We start from the raw sequence: 15,656 nt of genomic DNA on the forward strand, positions 1-15,656 counted from the left end.
TGAATCCCAGCTGTTTCACTCACATTGCTCAGTTGGACAAACTATTCACATATTCACAACACCCAGTCTGAAAACAATGTAACCCAGCTGAATTAGACTAAGCAAAATGCACAGAGTAGCGTGCCAGTCTGGGTACTGTTTTTTAAAGCCAAGCATATTCAGTGTCATTAATATTTTGATGAACAATTGTCATACCTCTTTCACTTGCTTAATGTTTTCGCTGGAACTATGAAGTTCACAGGTCTTCACAGGTTTTGTATCCAGCGACAACATTCTTGACATGTTCAGAAGGATTAACAAGCCCTTTACTGTTATGCTCTATGTTTTTAAGCATAACTTGAAAAGATACTTTCTGCAGGTTATTGTCACTCTGGGGCAAAAAAAGCCTCCTTTTGTCCTCTAGGGATCTAGTGTTACAGCGTGGCTGGATGCAGCAGAGTGGGTGGTGACTGGACTGAACCCAAGAGCATGGGCCCGGAGAGTGGTGGAGACACTGAAGAAACCCGACCCGGGACGGAGAGAAAGTGAACTGGCCTGTGGGGCTTAGAAACCCCTGGCCTGACAGTAATAAAGGAAAAAAGGCAAAGATACGACAGTCTGAGGAGATGCCAGCTGCTTTACATGCCAGGCAGAAAAAGCAGAAAGCCTGGCAGGGCGCAGCTCCAGGGTTCAGAGAAAGTGCCCACCTCAGTCCGTCGACAGGAACCGGAGAGCCCCGGTGTCGCTGTCTCGGCCTCTCCTGGGAAGGAGGGGTAGGCTCCACTGGGGTGCTGGAAGGTGGCTGAGAAGGGAAAAGAAAGGTGACCAAGGCAGCCCGGGAAAGAGAGTGTGAAAAGAGGGAAAGAGTCCTGAAGTGCTCAGGATAGCAACAGAGGTGCCTCGGCATTATACGGAAAAAAGGGCCAATAGAATAATCAGACCTGATAGGGGATCCGATCTGAGCAGCAAGCCCTGGAAAACAGGGAACCCTCGCTAGAACACTCCAGTTTCCCAGGGGCAACCATGGGCCGAGAGACTCCGCAGGACACACCAGCTAGAACATTCCTAATTACAGGAGAAGAAAAACTGTAGAAGAAGGAGGATGAAGAGGAGAAGCTGAGGTTGAAGGAAAGGAGAAGGGAGGAAGAAGGTGGAGGAGGGAACTAAGGAGCAGTAGCTACTTCCCAAGATCATGGAAGACCGGCTCCGCCTGAGCCATAGTGTCCAAGAACAGGAAGGGCACTTCTCCTATGAGCTCCTGCCTCTTCATGCAGGGGCACTGACTTAGAAACCCGGGTCCACAGGGCAGAGCGCCACCTACTGGTCTACCAACACCACTTACTGCAGCAACCTGGTTTTCCTTAAAGGTCTCCCATCCTGGTACTGATCAGGGTCAGCCTTGAGACCTTAGCTTCTGAGATCAGGCTACAGACCAGATCAGGCTACAAGGCGGAAACGCTGCTGTGAAATGACACTAACAATCTTAGTGAGGTTCATCACTAGACAGAAGATGACAGAATCTTTAACACGAAGAAAAGTCATAAAAGAGGGGAGGAGTGGGAGGCGAATCCAAAAATGAGGATTATGTAGGGCCTGCAGGATGGCCTCACCCTGCTGACTTTTCCAGCTGGTTATCACACTTGCTGTCCTCACGCACACACCAGGCTCGCCCACGCCCGCTCAGGGCTATCCGGGCTGCTGTCGCCAGGGCGATGGTGCGCAGATATGCAAATGTACAGTATAGCTCTTCAGTCCTCAGCGGAGGCTGCAAGCAGAAGAATTCTAGAAATGCTGCTTTATTCTTTCCATGCTGGGCTCACCTTGGGGACATCTCTCCAAAATGCTCGGAAGGATTAGTACGAGCAGGATAACCTGGTTTTCAGGCCAAAGCTTTGAGTGTCAAAGTACCCCAAGAAAGCTCCTTTTAAAGAGTAATTAAAGCAGAACAAACAACACTTCAAACTTCCTCTATCTAAGATTCGCTAATTACTAGGAGCTACTAAGGAAATCAAGGGAGGTGTCATTGAAATGCTCTTGTGCATTTTTCTTTATTCTTTATTGCCACAGCAGTAGTTGGTGGAATTTGCTTTCGCTACTGCAAGAGACGAAGCAGATAACACCCGATGAAGCAGATAACAACTAAAAAATGAGCACAAATTGAAATGAAAAGACAAGCAGAATCCAATCACGTGAACACGTAAACATTAACCTTACATGTAGCAAACAGAATTGTTAAAAAGATACGGTCAGGAGTCAATGTTTGTCTAGCAGTGGGGCAGGAGCTGAGCTTGAAGCAGGCGACTCTTGAAAGGGTTGCTTTTAAAGCATTTTCCCAAAGGGAGGAGCTGTAAAAGACTGTGAGCTGGATGAGAGGGGTCTGAATCAATCTCGTAGACGAGACTGGAAGTGCAGTTTCTATAAAGGGATGAATTGGAAGGGCGTGCACAGCCTATTATTTCTGAGGCTTTGGACAGGACCCTGCCTCCACAGTTTGTTCACACAGTAGCACTGGGACAGAGATAAGATCAGTTTAAGATAAGATCACTTTATTGGCCCTATACAATTTCTTGTATTAGGAATTTGTCTTTTCACAGACACCAGCCTGCTCTCCATGAGACAAACAGACAGGGAGAGAAGCTGGGGGTCAGACCGCAGGGTCGGCCATTTATTGCTCATGGAGCAGTTGGGGTTAAGGGCCTTGCTCAGGGGCCAAACAGAGTAGGATTCCTCTGCCAGCCGCGGATACAAACTGGAAACCTTCCAGCCACAGGCACAGATCCTGAGCCACAGAGCCAGCGCACCTGCCCCAAGAGCCGCCCTCATGCTCACATTACCCTAGTCTACAGCAGATAACTGCCAAGCACAGAGCACTGAACCAGTCAAGCCAGTGAGAACGAACTGATGGGACAACTGGCCAAAACAAAGTGAGAGCACAACCAGAGCACTGTGTGCATGAGAACCTTCAGAGACCTCTGGCATCTCACCCCACCCCCCGGGTGGGCCGCGGACCTGCAGGCGACGCCACCTGGCGGGAAGACAGGAGTGTCTGGGCGTTTGGGGCTCGGTCTGCTTGTTCCGCCCCCTCAGATCAGAGACCGCGCTGATCTTGAGCGCCAAACTCCCGCCATGGGGCTTGCCCGCACTCGCCTGCGGTCTCTGCTACCTCCGGCAGCGCCAGGGGTGCTCGTGGCCTTTACTGACATTAGCACACAACACCTTTAAAAGGGGGAATTAAACAAAGGGGGGATAAGGCTCATTACATGTTAAGCCCCGTCAAACAAAGGAAAATGATTTTTAATTTTGGCAACTGGCCTCTCGGTTCCATCGCACAACAGGGTTCACGGGAGCAGCCCAGCCTCAGCCACACACCGCGCGGGCAGCTCGTGACTCTACGGGCTCCCCCTGGCCCTTCTCAGCAACACTAATCCTGCAACACTGTACGTCCAAAACTAGAATACTACCCCACACCAGACCCTGGTAGTATGTCACTCCTACATTTAAATCTCTACATTGGCTGCCTATAAAATCATGTATTCTATATAAGATCTTCTTACTGACTTTAAAAGGCACTAAACAATCTGGCTCCATCACACATCTCTGAGCTCCTCCATGTTTGAACTCTTTCCTGTAGGCTCCAGTCAGTTAAGTCTGGTCCTCTACTCACTGTACCTGGGACTAAATCTCGTTCTTTTGGAGACGGTGCCTTTTCTGTAGCTACTCCACTATTGTGCAATGTCCTTCCTCAGACATTATGAGAGACAGATTCCTTGATTCTATTCAAATGTAAACTCAAAACTCACCTTTTTTTACCTCAACCTGTGTCTGATTGCCTTACACTCTATCTGTACAAACACGTATGCTCTTATTTATTTTTTTTATTGTATTTTTTTTTACTTTGTCTTTATCACTGTGTAACTGTGTATAGCACCCTTAGGTTTGGAAAAGTGCTTCATAAAAATAAGTTATTATGGAAAAACCGTGGGGCACAGGAGCCATGCCCAAGCCCACTGTGATGGGATGCCAGGCACAACCAAGGAGAAAAGGAACGCACAACCAAAGATTATAGAGGTGCTGTCCAATAAAAAAATGCTGAAAACAGTAGAACCAACCAGGCCTGCACTCAACTCCAAAACGCTTGTAAGTGTTTTAGCAAACACAATCCTTCATCAATTTACAATTTAATAATAATAATAATAATAATAATAATAATAATAATAATTGCTTACACTTATATAGCGCTTTTCTGGACACTCCACTCAAAGTGCTGTACAGGTAATGGGGATCCCCTCCACCCCCACCAGTGTGCAGCCCCACCTGGATGATGTGACAGCAGCCATAGTGCGCCAGAACGCTCCCCACACACCAGCTCTCAGTGGGGAGGAGAGCAGAGTGATGAAGCCAGTTCAGAGATAGGGATTATTAGGAGGCCACGATGGGTAAAGACCAATGGGAAATTTGGCCAGGACACCAGGGTAACACCCCTACTCTTTTCAAGAAACGTTCTGGGGAACCTTACAGCCACATTTCTGGCTAGAGAGAGATCTTATACTTCAAGAGTCACTGTATGTGGCAATACCTTCTGGAGGTACATGAAATCCCCACACCGGGTTTGTCATTTTAGAAAAATAGGTTACCGAGTCATGAGACAGAATTTGTGGATTCCCTCCTGTCTTTCTTGTTCACTCTAGATCTGGACCTCTTGTAAAAAAGACAGACCTTTCAGACGGAAATTGCACATCTGATATCTGGCTACTCACTCGCAATGCTATGCCTACACAGTCCTCCTTGTGGGAGACTAATCTGATCCTGCTCTCGAGGCATCGAGGCGCTCGGTGTCCAGCAGGACCTGTGTTCAATGGAGGAGAGAAGATCGCCATCTGCTGGTGAATTTCGGTAACTCATGTTAATACTTTGCTTGAAATTTCGTAAGCCCCTTTCCGGAATTCTCTCGTACTGTAGTACTGAGGCTTCGTTTTTGCGCTTTTTCTGGACTCTTCCGGCACGTCGTACATAATTCCTGACCCTGTAGGTCCCCTGTGCTTAGATGGGCCCTTTTCACCGGTGTTAATTGCCTGAACCCGATCTGCTTGGTGGTATAAACTTACTTTTTACACTCGGTACTTGTTTTTGAAATACCGCAGTTAAAGTACTTTATTTTCAGAATATTGAGCACAAGGAACTTTGTGCAGTCTCTGCTCAACTCACTAATTAGGAATTCGTTCCCATATTTTTGATTCAACAGGCTCTGTACAAGTGATCGATTGATGATGAACAGGGACAGGTGAGAATGACGCTGCCAAAGCGGGTCATGTTTTTAATTAAACTTGATATATAGTCCAGCTCACACACCTGAATTAAGGCATTCTTGAAATTTACAGATTAGTAGAGGATTGATACCTGTTACAATTTCAGTAACAGTAACAATCAGTAACAATTTCATCTTTATGAACTGAAGGCTTCAGCTATAACTGAAATGAATAACCTGTGATGAAGCGAGTAATCAGCTGAAGCGAAACCAGAAGACACAGGGGTGACTAGATCATGGGCAATCGCTAAACCACCACTTCTAAGCTTCCGCAACAACCTACCTGTGATCAATTAAAAAGGTGATTTGGTACAAAAAACGTCAGTTATTTCATCGCATTTGACAGTTTTGACCTCCCAACAAGACTCAATTTGCTTCCATCAATAAGAAAATTTCACATTAATACATGATTCTGTGATTCTGTGTGTGTTATAAACCTAGAAGCGAGTAATCAGAACTCTCATACATTAAATTCACCTTCCATGAAGGTGAATAGTTATAGTTATAGGTATAGATAAGCTTGAAATATTTTATATATGGTAGTAACAATGTTTTAAAATGGCTGTTGACATAGATCTTTTCCAGTAAGAAATCCTTAAAATAGTAACCGAGGTAGTTCATATAATTACCATGAGCACAACGTTCTTTTTCTGGTGAACAGATGAATAATTTCTCATTACTTTGAAATAGGAGCACGTACCAGCTTTGGGGAAATTATATAACAAATTCGGTAACATAATTGAAACCGGAAGCAGTGGCTGACAACATATCGGTCTCTGTTTACACCTGAGAACAATCCCAACCCCCTCGAGCGACTTCTCTTCCGGTCTACCAAATAGTTTCGTCGTGACGTCATGCTGCGTCAGAGCGGCGCTGCGTCGCCGGGGCTATAAAAGCGCCTCTCCCTGCGCTGTAGAGGCACGGGCGCCATTTTGTGGAGAGACGTTGAGCTGAGCGAGTCTCAGAGGAGGGCAAGGTCGACAAACAACGCTTAGACAACAAGACAAGCCTACGAAGGGAAAAAAACAGCCGCTCGACAACCAGTTATCTTCCGAGAGGAAAGCGAATCTTATCGTATGTCCGCTATCCAGAACCTCCAAACTTTCGGTAGGTTTTTACATTTTTATGTCTGTGGCGGGGGAGGGGTGATGAAATCTTTCTGTAGCCAACGACGCACTATGAAAATGGACATTTTGGACTTGCTTACTTATTTTTGAGGGTATTATACAAGCTGTTTTCGTGATGGGGGAGCTTGGGCCCCCTAAATTCGACGGTCCCGGGGCTGGAGACTCGCTGTGTAATGGCGCTGTGCTGGGCCCAGCTACCCGGCCATATTTCCGGCCCGGGCTTCGGCGTTTTATCGCCGAACGTCTAGATGCAGGTTAATAGTCGGCATTTAAATACGGTTTGTTGTACATGTATTTAGCTTATGAGCCGAGGCTAGGATTTCTTATGGTTTGCGTAATGCTTACCAGAAACTTGATCTTAAAAACGGGGAGGTGCGGGAGGGCTGTCGGTTAGTGCGTCACCCCTGTCGTCCAATGGGCGGATGAACGGAATGGACAGACGTGTTGCCGGCCCAATCGGCGTCTGCCGTGGGCGGGTCTTAGCTGTGGGTCTGCGGCAGGGGCATTCCGCCAGCCCGGGCATGCGCACTCGGCTCCTCGGGTGGACAAGGGAGGCGACAGCCGAGATCGCCGAGAGCCATTTTGTCCGGGTTCTGAGGAGACCTTCCTAATCGACACGGTTCATGAAGACCGTGCGAGATTGGGCTTTTGACTCTTGAGGTCCATCCTAGTATTGATTTGTTCCTGAATCTTTCAGCTAGACAAGATTACACCCCCTGTATGTCCCCAGCACCGTCGGATTTCATTCTAGTTGACTTGTTTATCGTTGTCGAGGCGTAGGGCCAGGGCTCTGAGCCAAGAGCCCTAAATAGACCAGGTTTCATGGAATACTTCTGCTTGCAGACCCCTTTGCTGATGCAACTAAGGGTGATGACCGGCTCCCGGCTGGGACTGAAGACTACATCCATATAAGAATTCAGCAGAGAAACGGCAGGAAGACTCTGACCACTGTCCAGGGAATTGCAGAGGAGTATGATAAGAAGAAACTAGTCAAAGCTTTCAAAAAGGTGAGGTATTGCTATAATGAAAGGCAGAGAAATGCTGTTAACACAGTACAGCACCTAATGTGCGTATCACTTTGGAGAACCAGAATGTGTTGTGGTTCCAGTGTTTATCTGGACAATCAAGGTCTAAACCATCTTTTTCTCTCCAGAAATTTGCCTGCAATGGGACAGTGATTGAGCACCCAGAGTATGGTGAAGTAATTCAGCTCCAAGGAGATCAGCGCAAGAATATCTGCCAGTTCCTTACAGAGGTATGTTGCCTAAACCAGTCTAGTGCCGATATCTATCTCTTCAGTATACCCAAATGACCCATTGGGTCAAGGAAACACCCTCTGTGGAGACTGAGGAGCTCTGCCTTTTGCATTAACAGGGCTCTTCTTGCATAGTATCCTTGTTCAGTCTGTTTACTTTTTTCCCCAGATTGGCCTGGCAAAGGAGGAGCAGCTGAAGGTCCATGGATTCTAATTGCTGAGAGGAGGAGAGCCCTGACTACAAAGCTTGACGTTTGCAGCCCTTGCAGTTCTCATTAGAAAATGATGGCTTCTGAATTAAGACTCTTAACACAGCTCCACCCTCGGGAAAGGGGAAGATCCAGTGCACAAAAGGACAGCTCAATATGATCCGGGAAACCATGCAAGAGAACAGCAACTCCTAGTTTTAACTTTTCTTTTGACCTTTTGTGTGCTTCTTTTAAAGCACTGTTCCATGTTTCAATTTTTTTTGTACAATGTTTCAAAATAAAACAAGCAGATGTCATTCTGAATTGTTAAGTATTATTGGGGGATGGGATAGACTTAAGACCAGCTATGCTGAGTGTCCATTGATCTGTTGGGTGTGGCTGATGAGTGTACATGAGCTACCTCCAATTCTCAGAAACCCCTGTAGGTAGGGGAGTCTTAACTAAAATGCTAAGACATGAGGGAAGCTCTTGACTAGTATCCCTTACATCAAGAGTTGAAGATAACCCACTTAGCTATTTGAATCTGTACAGTGGGCTGGAGGAGGAAGGGATGGATCCCAACTGGAGTAGGGCTGTCTCAAGCTCTGGTGTTGAGCATTACCTACCTTTGGGGCTGGTGGTTGGTGAATCCCCCTTGAGAAGTCCATTGTTTCTGTAGTACCTAATTCTCAGGTGGGGGAGCAGTGCAGGCTCTCAATTGCACCTTTTGGGTTAAGCCTTTTCTAAATGAGTTTATTGGGAGTCAGTGAATCAACCTTTAGAGGAAATGGGGTGTTTACTTGACTTTGAGATTAAAGTCACTGATAATACTTGCTTTAAGAGGTATTAAACTAGTTCCTTGTCCTGGACTGAAAGGCATAAGACTACATGAAAACTGAAGCACTTTAATAGCTGCATTTACTGCCATTTGTAAATTGCAGATTGTATTTTTGTGTCTGTTTTCAATAAATTTTAATGGCAATGAACTGGTTGTTTCTGGGAGTCCTCTGTTCTGAGGAAGTATAGGGATGTGCTAAACAAGTATCCAAACTGGGGTGAGGGCAAATGCATAGCTTGTAGTTAAGGATACCTGAGCTGTGTATTGGAAGTCCTTTTGGGAAAAGGTAGTTTCTCCTGGAGATCAGCCATCCAGGCTGTAATAGTTTATGCTGCCCATTTTATACTGAATTCCTAATGTAGCACACATTTTACATCAAAGCATTCCCAGCTTGCTGTTCTGTGAATTTCTGCCATAATTGTATGCTTTGTGTCCAAGCATAGACTAAAATTATAATGCCTAGTGCTGCAAATAAGCTCTCCGCAATAAATAAAATGTGCTCTCTGCAGTTCCAATATGTGTACAGATGAGGAGTTTGTTGAGTGATCATGTCTTGCCATTTGATGGAAAGGTATGAAAACGGCTAATTCCAAGTCCCAGGTGTCCAGACTGACTTCTGTAATTGAAGGTTTCTGTACTTAGGATGTAAGTAGGATGCCCATTTCCAGGGCTTCTGCCCGATACAAGGCACTGGACTGGGTTACCTTGAGCTGCGCGTCTGCAAGCTTCAAATGCTGCGGCAGTCAGCGTTTGGCATTGAAATGTCTGGTGCCAAGGTTCATCGAGGATGTGCGGGAGTTTATATTGGAAGTGAAAGATCTTGGGGAAGATGACCGCTAAACTTTAGACAACACCTGTGTTTTAAAAAAGAGTTTCCCGAGAAACAACAGATCACCTTCCAAATAAGTGTTAAACCTGCTTGCGAATTGAACCTACGCTCTAGACGGGGATGGAATCGATTCAGGGGACTGGAATATGGGATTCTCCGATCTCTGCTGTGTAGGCTTGTTTTTTAGGATTTCACATATTCCGATGGGAGTCTGTAAAACAACAGCAGGAAGAGTCTTCCTGTACTTTCTAACCTTCGTACATTCTGGCTCTATCAGTGATATTGGAAGTAAACAGTTAGCCTGGAAATATCCTTAAACCACTATAAACTGGGAAAAGAGAATTGGCTCCTCATGTTTTATCATAAAGCCATGGAACTATTGTGAACTATTTACAGGTCTGTTAATCGGCTTTAAAGTTTAAAATTTGTGCTAAAACATCTTTTGCAGTGCTTGAGGCAGGGCTGTGTGGAGTTTGCATGTTTTGCTCCCCTCACCTTCCAGAGCCACAGTGTCTAGACTATGAGTGTGAGGGTGTCACTTAATGGACTGGGGTCCCATCCAGTGGGGGATCCTGCCTTGCACCCTAAGTCTCCAGGATGAGCTCTGCAATTCTGGGTAAAAACAATAATAATTGCTTACACTTGTATAGAGCTTTTCTGGACACTCCACTCAAAGCACTTTACAGGTAATGGGGATCCCCTCCACCACCACCAGTGTGCAGCCCCACCTGGATGATGTGACGGCAGCCATAGTGCGCCAGAACGCTCCCCACACACCAGCTCTCAGTGGGGAGGAGAGCAGAGTAATGTAGCCAATTCATAGATGGGGATTATTAGGAGGCCATGATTGGTAAGGGCCAATGGGAAATTTGGCCAGGACGCCGGGGTTAAACCCCTACTCTTTTTGAGAAACGACCAGGGATTTTTAATGGCCACAGAAAGTCAGGACCTCGCTTTTACATCTCATCCGAAGGACGGCTCTTGTTTACAGTATAATGTCCCCATCACTATACTGGGGCATTAGGACCCACATGGACCGCAGGGTGAGTGCCCCCTACTGGCCCAATTAACACCTCCAGCATGAACCTTAGTTTTTCCCAGGAGGTTTCCCATCCAGGTACATCCAGGAACAAGAACAAGAAGCTTTCTGATGAGGCAGGAGAGTATGTACTCTAGAATTACGCATTCCCATTTATAGCTGTTTGTGTTTGCTTTATGACTCTTGTTTTTCCTGAGCTGTGGCTCACCTGCCAGACCAAGCAGTGTCATCACAAGATCAATGGCCGAGGCCCATCTTGGACCCCAGCCATTGATCAGCAGGGCTGATGCTCGCTGAGCGTGTCGGGCTGGGGGGCTGCGATCGACTGCTGTGATCGCAGGCTTGTGTAAACAGCAGGGTTTTGCGCACATGTCTTGTTTGAAGTCAATAAGGAGGCTTCATAAATCTCTTCCCTACTGGGCAATAAAAGAGTTATGGATTTGAAAAAGGCTCAGGAAAGTGAAGCAGATATCCTGAGTTTTTCTGCCAGAGGCCCAGTAAGTTTCTAATAACAAAATGCAGGATCTCTGAGGCATGATGGTCTTGTGTCCAGTTTGGGACATGGAAGAGAGGTCTCGATGAATGTGACCATGATGTAAGTCATACATGTGATGCTCAAAGCTGTCAGAATAAATATAAATATATAGACCGTTTTATATGACTTCATCTGTAGAAAACTCATAGAGGCAGCAACTGTCCATCAAAGAATTGCTTTACAAACAGGGAATCTTAAAATGTTTCTTCATGGGTCTTTCTCTTTTCAATTGGTCATTCCCAGGCAGGCATTAACGTAACACCTTGACACACTGAATCCTCCTTTATGCTTTTTTACAATAACACTGCATTTTTCAGAAGGATGTGCTCCTTCAAAGACCTCTTTCTGGTCCTATAAAAACCAATCTCGTCCCAAAGCAGTGAATCACAGACCCTCTCCCGTTCTGCAGAGCTCAGAAACCTTTTCACCTGGCCACGCAGAGTGCTCTCATCTCATTCACTTCCAGTCCAGCAGTTCAAATAAGAAAACGGTGGATTTTTATGGATTCTCTGTTCCTGAGGTTTTTCTTCAGTGGTTGTCTAGTCTATCTGACGTATCTCTTGGATATTTCTGTGAGTCTCCAGGCACCCTGCATGAGCTGACCAGCCCTGCCTGCCTCTTGCCTCAGGAGCCAAACACAACCTCCTTTTTCCTCTTTAGTCTCGAAGGGTATCAGAGTCCTGCTTTTCTGTGCTCTGTGCTTGGAGGATTGTGACATTAAGCTCTCTGTCTGTCCTCTGACAATCTTTCTGGATGCATCCACAATATCCAGAGTATCTCTGACATCCCAATGTGAGGCCAGCTATCAGCTAACCCAAACCGCACTCCTACAGTACATCCCAGGTGAGCTCTGACCCCAGACACACACTTGACTTTACTAACATGGAGCAGTGGGGGGCTGTAGTGGGATTCCCAGGTAGAGCTGTGCAGTGAATGGGGCTGAAGATCTGTGGTCCACCTCTTAGACGGCTGTCTAAAAGCTTCAACGCATGTTGTTTTAAACAAAATCGCCAACAAAAAAAGGCAACACAGATCTGTCAGTTTCACGTGTGCCATCATCTGATAAGCCTTTAAAATAGGATCTAAAAACAGCTTCCACAGTTGTATAATTTTCATTAAGTCCCATGCTGTTAAATAACTTAAAAGTGCAGTAAAAATGTTTTCCAACAGTAAAATGACCAGAGCTGTAGCCGTGCAACCTGAGCTGTGACTGGGCCCTTCAGTGTGGCAGAGAGCCAGCAGCACATGAGCTTTACTGCAGAGACACTGTCTGTGTCCACACTTCCTCATTAGTTCTCCTAAGAACATAAGAAAGGTTACATACAAGAGGAAGCTGTTTGGCCCATCTAGATCGTTGGTTAGTAGCTAATTGACCCATGGATCTCATTCAGCTGAAAGTATCCGCTTCAACAACATGGCTGGGTAGCTTGTTCCACACTCCCACAACTCTTTGGGTAAAGAAGTGTCCCCTGTTCTCGGTTTTAAATGCATGTCTTTGTGGTTTTCGCTTCTGGCCTCTGGTTGGTGTTTCACTGTTTGTCTATCCTACAGCTGGCTGCAGCCTCCACATTCTTTTTTTTAAATAAAAGATGTGTACCTTGTTTTGCACAAATGTCAGTGAGAGGATGAAATCACTCGGCTTCAGAATATTGCCCAGGTGCTGTGCAAATACAGGCTGGCTCTGCACCCCATCTCCCCTCCTGGGAGAGTAACTGCAATAAGAGCAGCTTATTGGATCTGGTCAAGGCAAACAGCACTGAGCGCTTCCTGCATGTTTATCCTGAGCGCGGGGAGATTAGGGGATTTCATCCACAGGTCAGGAAACAGTACACAAATACCAGTGCCAAGGTCCCCAACATGGACGTATTGAGAAGGAGAAAATGCTCAGAAATGTTTCTCCCCTTTTGGGGAGAATGGGGGCAGCTGTTTTTTCAGGAGTGCACATCGGGCTGGCTTTACCATCGATACGTTCTGAGGTTCGCTGTGTGTCGGGCTTCGTGTCGTCACTGAAAGGAAAAGTGCAACGTGCAGCAGCTCTCTGTTCAGCACTCATCCTTGATGGAACTCGAATGGCTGTCTGGTTTTGCAACAGCTAGGACCTCTGTCATAGTTATAATTAGAGCCTGTTGTGCATTCATCTAACAAAGGAGGTTTTCAGGGAAAGAAGCCCAAATATGGTTGACATACTGGCAAAGCAAATAGCCCTGCCAATTCACAGCTCTTGGGTCCTGAGTTTAATTCTGGAGAGGGGTACCGCCTGTGTGGAGCTTGTACGGTCACTATGCCTGCATGAGTTTTGGCAGGTGGCACTAGATTGCTCCCGCCTTTCAAGTACGCATATTAGCTGGGTGAATTGATGAGTCCTGAATCCGAGTTTGCACCCCGAGATGGACTCATGTCCCATCCAAGAGTGTTCTAACCTTGCAGCCTGGCTGCTGTGCCCCTCCTTGTGAAGCAGAGACTTTCTGAAAATGGCTTTGATGGATGAAGCCCAAGTACTGTATCGGTCATTAGTTGCAGATTTAAAATACATTCAATCACACGCCTATGACAGTAGAAGAGGCTGGTGCTTGTTTATTGGTGAGAGGGAGCAAACCCTGCAGGAGTCCAGCTGAAACAGACCAGGAAAGAGCCCTGCAGACAGGAGCTGCACTTCAGCGGAGGCAAATCTGCTGCACCGAATCTGCTGCTCGTGTTGGTTGCCTGTTGCGAAATACTTTCATATCATATCCACCCCACACCCAGATCAAAGCAGAGAACACTGCAGTAATGCCCATGATACAAATAACTGGTTACCATGGCAGAGCCCAGTCAAGGTGGGAGCGTGGTAGAAGCACTTCAGATCAGAGAGAAAACGCTGATGTACGCTCATGAGGAATGCCACAGAATTAGGCGATGAACTCCGCTATACAGGAGCAGCACGAAGGTTTGACGACCGAATGCCCCGATCTGTGTGTGCGTGCACTTCACAGAGCGGGCGAGGCACCTGGAGGAAATAAACAGGCATTGAAAACCAGGCGGAGGAGGAGCAGGAAAACCAGCTGCTGTCAGGAGAGGCAGCTCCACCGGGCTCAATCCGATCTTATTGTTCTTGCCGCCTCTAATAAAGGCTCTTTGTCCGTGGGCCAATGGAGAGCAGGCATGCGCCGCGCGATGAGAGCTGGCTCCGCGGCCGTGAGTGGGGCGCCCCGGCCTCTGCTCGCGGGCTCCACGCCGGGCCGCTCGAGGGCTGCATCAAAACATGTTTTCGTCCCTCTTTTGTGTTTTCGAAAGCCCCCGGTGAGGGGGTTATTCATGGAATGCCAAAGATTGAGAGCGGCGAGCCTTAACGAGCTCTGGAGATCAAACGAGGAGGAGCTGGGATTGTTCTCCCCATTATCCCGCCGCAACAGGGCCCTCGGCTGGGGGAGCTACAGCTCAGCCTTTTAACACCCCCCCAATGCCCTCAGAACCCCACACTGTCGGGATAAATATAGCTGAATGTACGGGGGCCATTCGCAGGAGCTCTGGGCAAACAGGAAGTGCAGTGCTTGTGGTGAAGGAGGCAGGCGCAGACATGTTGGTTCTGTCAGACAGAGTGAGCTGTTTCGGATCAGGCAGCCTCTCTGGATCAGAGCCTCAGCTCTCCGATCTGGTATGGATTTGGGTGCCTTGTCCCACGCACTCAGGCCCTGGTGTCCAGGCTGCAGTGTGTTTGGCTCTGCCCTTGTCCCAGGCTGCACTGGGAGAGGAGCACCTCTGGCAGAACTGGGATCTGGAGCCGGGAGGAAACAGGCAGGTCGTGAGCAATGGAGGGCTAAAGAGTGCCCAGGGCCTCTCTCTGTACAGCCTTGACCGCTGCTGTCAGGCTTCTCTCTCCATCCAGAATCAGCAGGAGCAGATCCTGGGGTCAATGAGCTACCAGAGGGAAGAAGTGCCCTCCCTGTTCCATCTTGGCCAAAGGGGCCAAGGCTCAGCTCTTCCAGCTGGTGTCCACTGGCGTCCTGAGAGTGACCCCTGTTCCAACCTGCCCCCGGAACAGGACACAGACTGCTCATCAGCTTGAAATAGGCCCCTTAGACCAAAAACTTAGGCACATATGCTTACTTCTATTTTAAAGCATTTGAAAAGTTAACAACTCAACGTATTTCAAGCACACTTTCCTCAGGAAGTTGACATCCTGTGTAGCTGTCCTGCTGTGGGTTCACCATCGTCACGGTTACAGCCCAACTAGCGCACTTCTGAGACTCCATCTACCTGCCTGCTGCTCCTTCCTGAGTGTCACAACGATTGATCCGTTTTATCTCATACTCCATAAAGTCCCATCGAAGACCCAGTAATTACCCCTGAAGGATGGGGAAGAGACGCGTCGCTTGGTGTTTAATGGACTGGTATATTGGCTTGTTATTGAAGTGCAGAAGGACAATCCTATTTCTGTCAAACAGGGCAGAAACTACTTCACACCACGAGCCCCTTTCCAGCAGCCAGTGATCGTGATGATTACAGGAGGAAGACCCAGCTCATGAACAGGTGTATCAATATGGCTCAGGAGTGCAGAAACACCGGAATGATGCGTCAAAGA

At 47.2% G+C, this 15,656-nt stretch overlaps 2 protein-coding genes across 3 annotated transcripts in view; one reads left to right on the plus strand and one right to left on the minus strand.

Moving 5' to 3' along the window:
• Window positions 1–6,826, minus strand: part of LOC148638864 (keratin, type I cytoskeletal 19-like) — a 33,932-nt gene extending 27,106 nt beyond the window's left edge. The window contains exon 1 of one of the 2 annotated variants that reach the window (XM_088623313.1): window positions 6,757–6,826. The gene's annotated coding sequence lies outside the window, so the exon portion shown is untranslated. The remainder of the gene's footprint in view (window positions 1–6,756) is intronic. The other variant, XM_088623312.1, reaches the window with a different exon arrangement.
• eif1 (eukaryotic translation initiation factor 1) lies at window positions 6,189–8,178 on the plus strand. Its single transcript, XM_088623323.1, has 4 exons — window positions 6,189–6,391; window positions 7,255–7,418; window positions 7,565–7,666; window positions 7,836–8,178. The coding sequence occupies exons 1-4, from the start codon at window positions 6,361–6,363 to the stop codon at window positions 7,878–7,880; spliced, it is 342 nt and encodes a 113-aa protein (XP_088479449.1). The 5' UTR covers window positions 6,189–6,360; the 3' UTR covers window positions 7,881–8,178.
• Window positions 8,179–15,656: the final 7,478 nt, after the last annotated feature.

This window comes from Lepisosteus platostomus, chromosome 28 (assembly GCF_059453375.1).
Source record: "Lepisosteus platostomus isolate fLepPlt1 chromosome 28, fLepPlt1.hap1, whole genome shotgun sequence".
Classification (NCBI taxonomy): domain Eukaryota; kingdom Metazoa; phylum Chordata; class Actinopteri; order Semionotiformes; family Lepisosteidae; genus Lepisosteus; species Lepisosteus platostomus.

Excerpts from the sequence above, each read along its gene's own strand:
- eif1 (XM_088623323.1), top strand. The coding sequence starts at position 6,361 with ATGTCCGCTATCCAGAACCTCCAAACTTTCG. Across the intron at positions 7,419-7,564 it reads TAGTCAAAGCTTTCAAAAAG|AAATTTGCCTGCAATGGGAC; the intron begins GTGAGGTATTGC and ends TTTTCTCTCCAG. Across the intron at positions 7,667-7,835 it reads TCTGCCAGTTCCTTACAGAG|ATTGGCCTGGCAAAGGAGGA; the intron begins GTATGTTGCCTA and ends TTTTTTCCCCAG.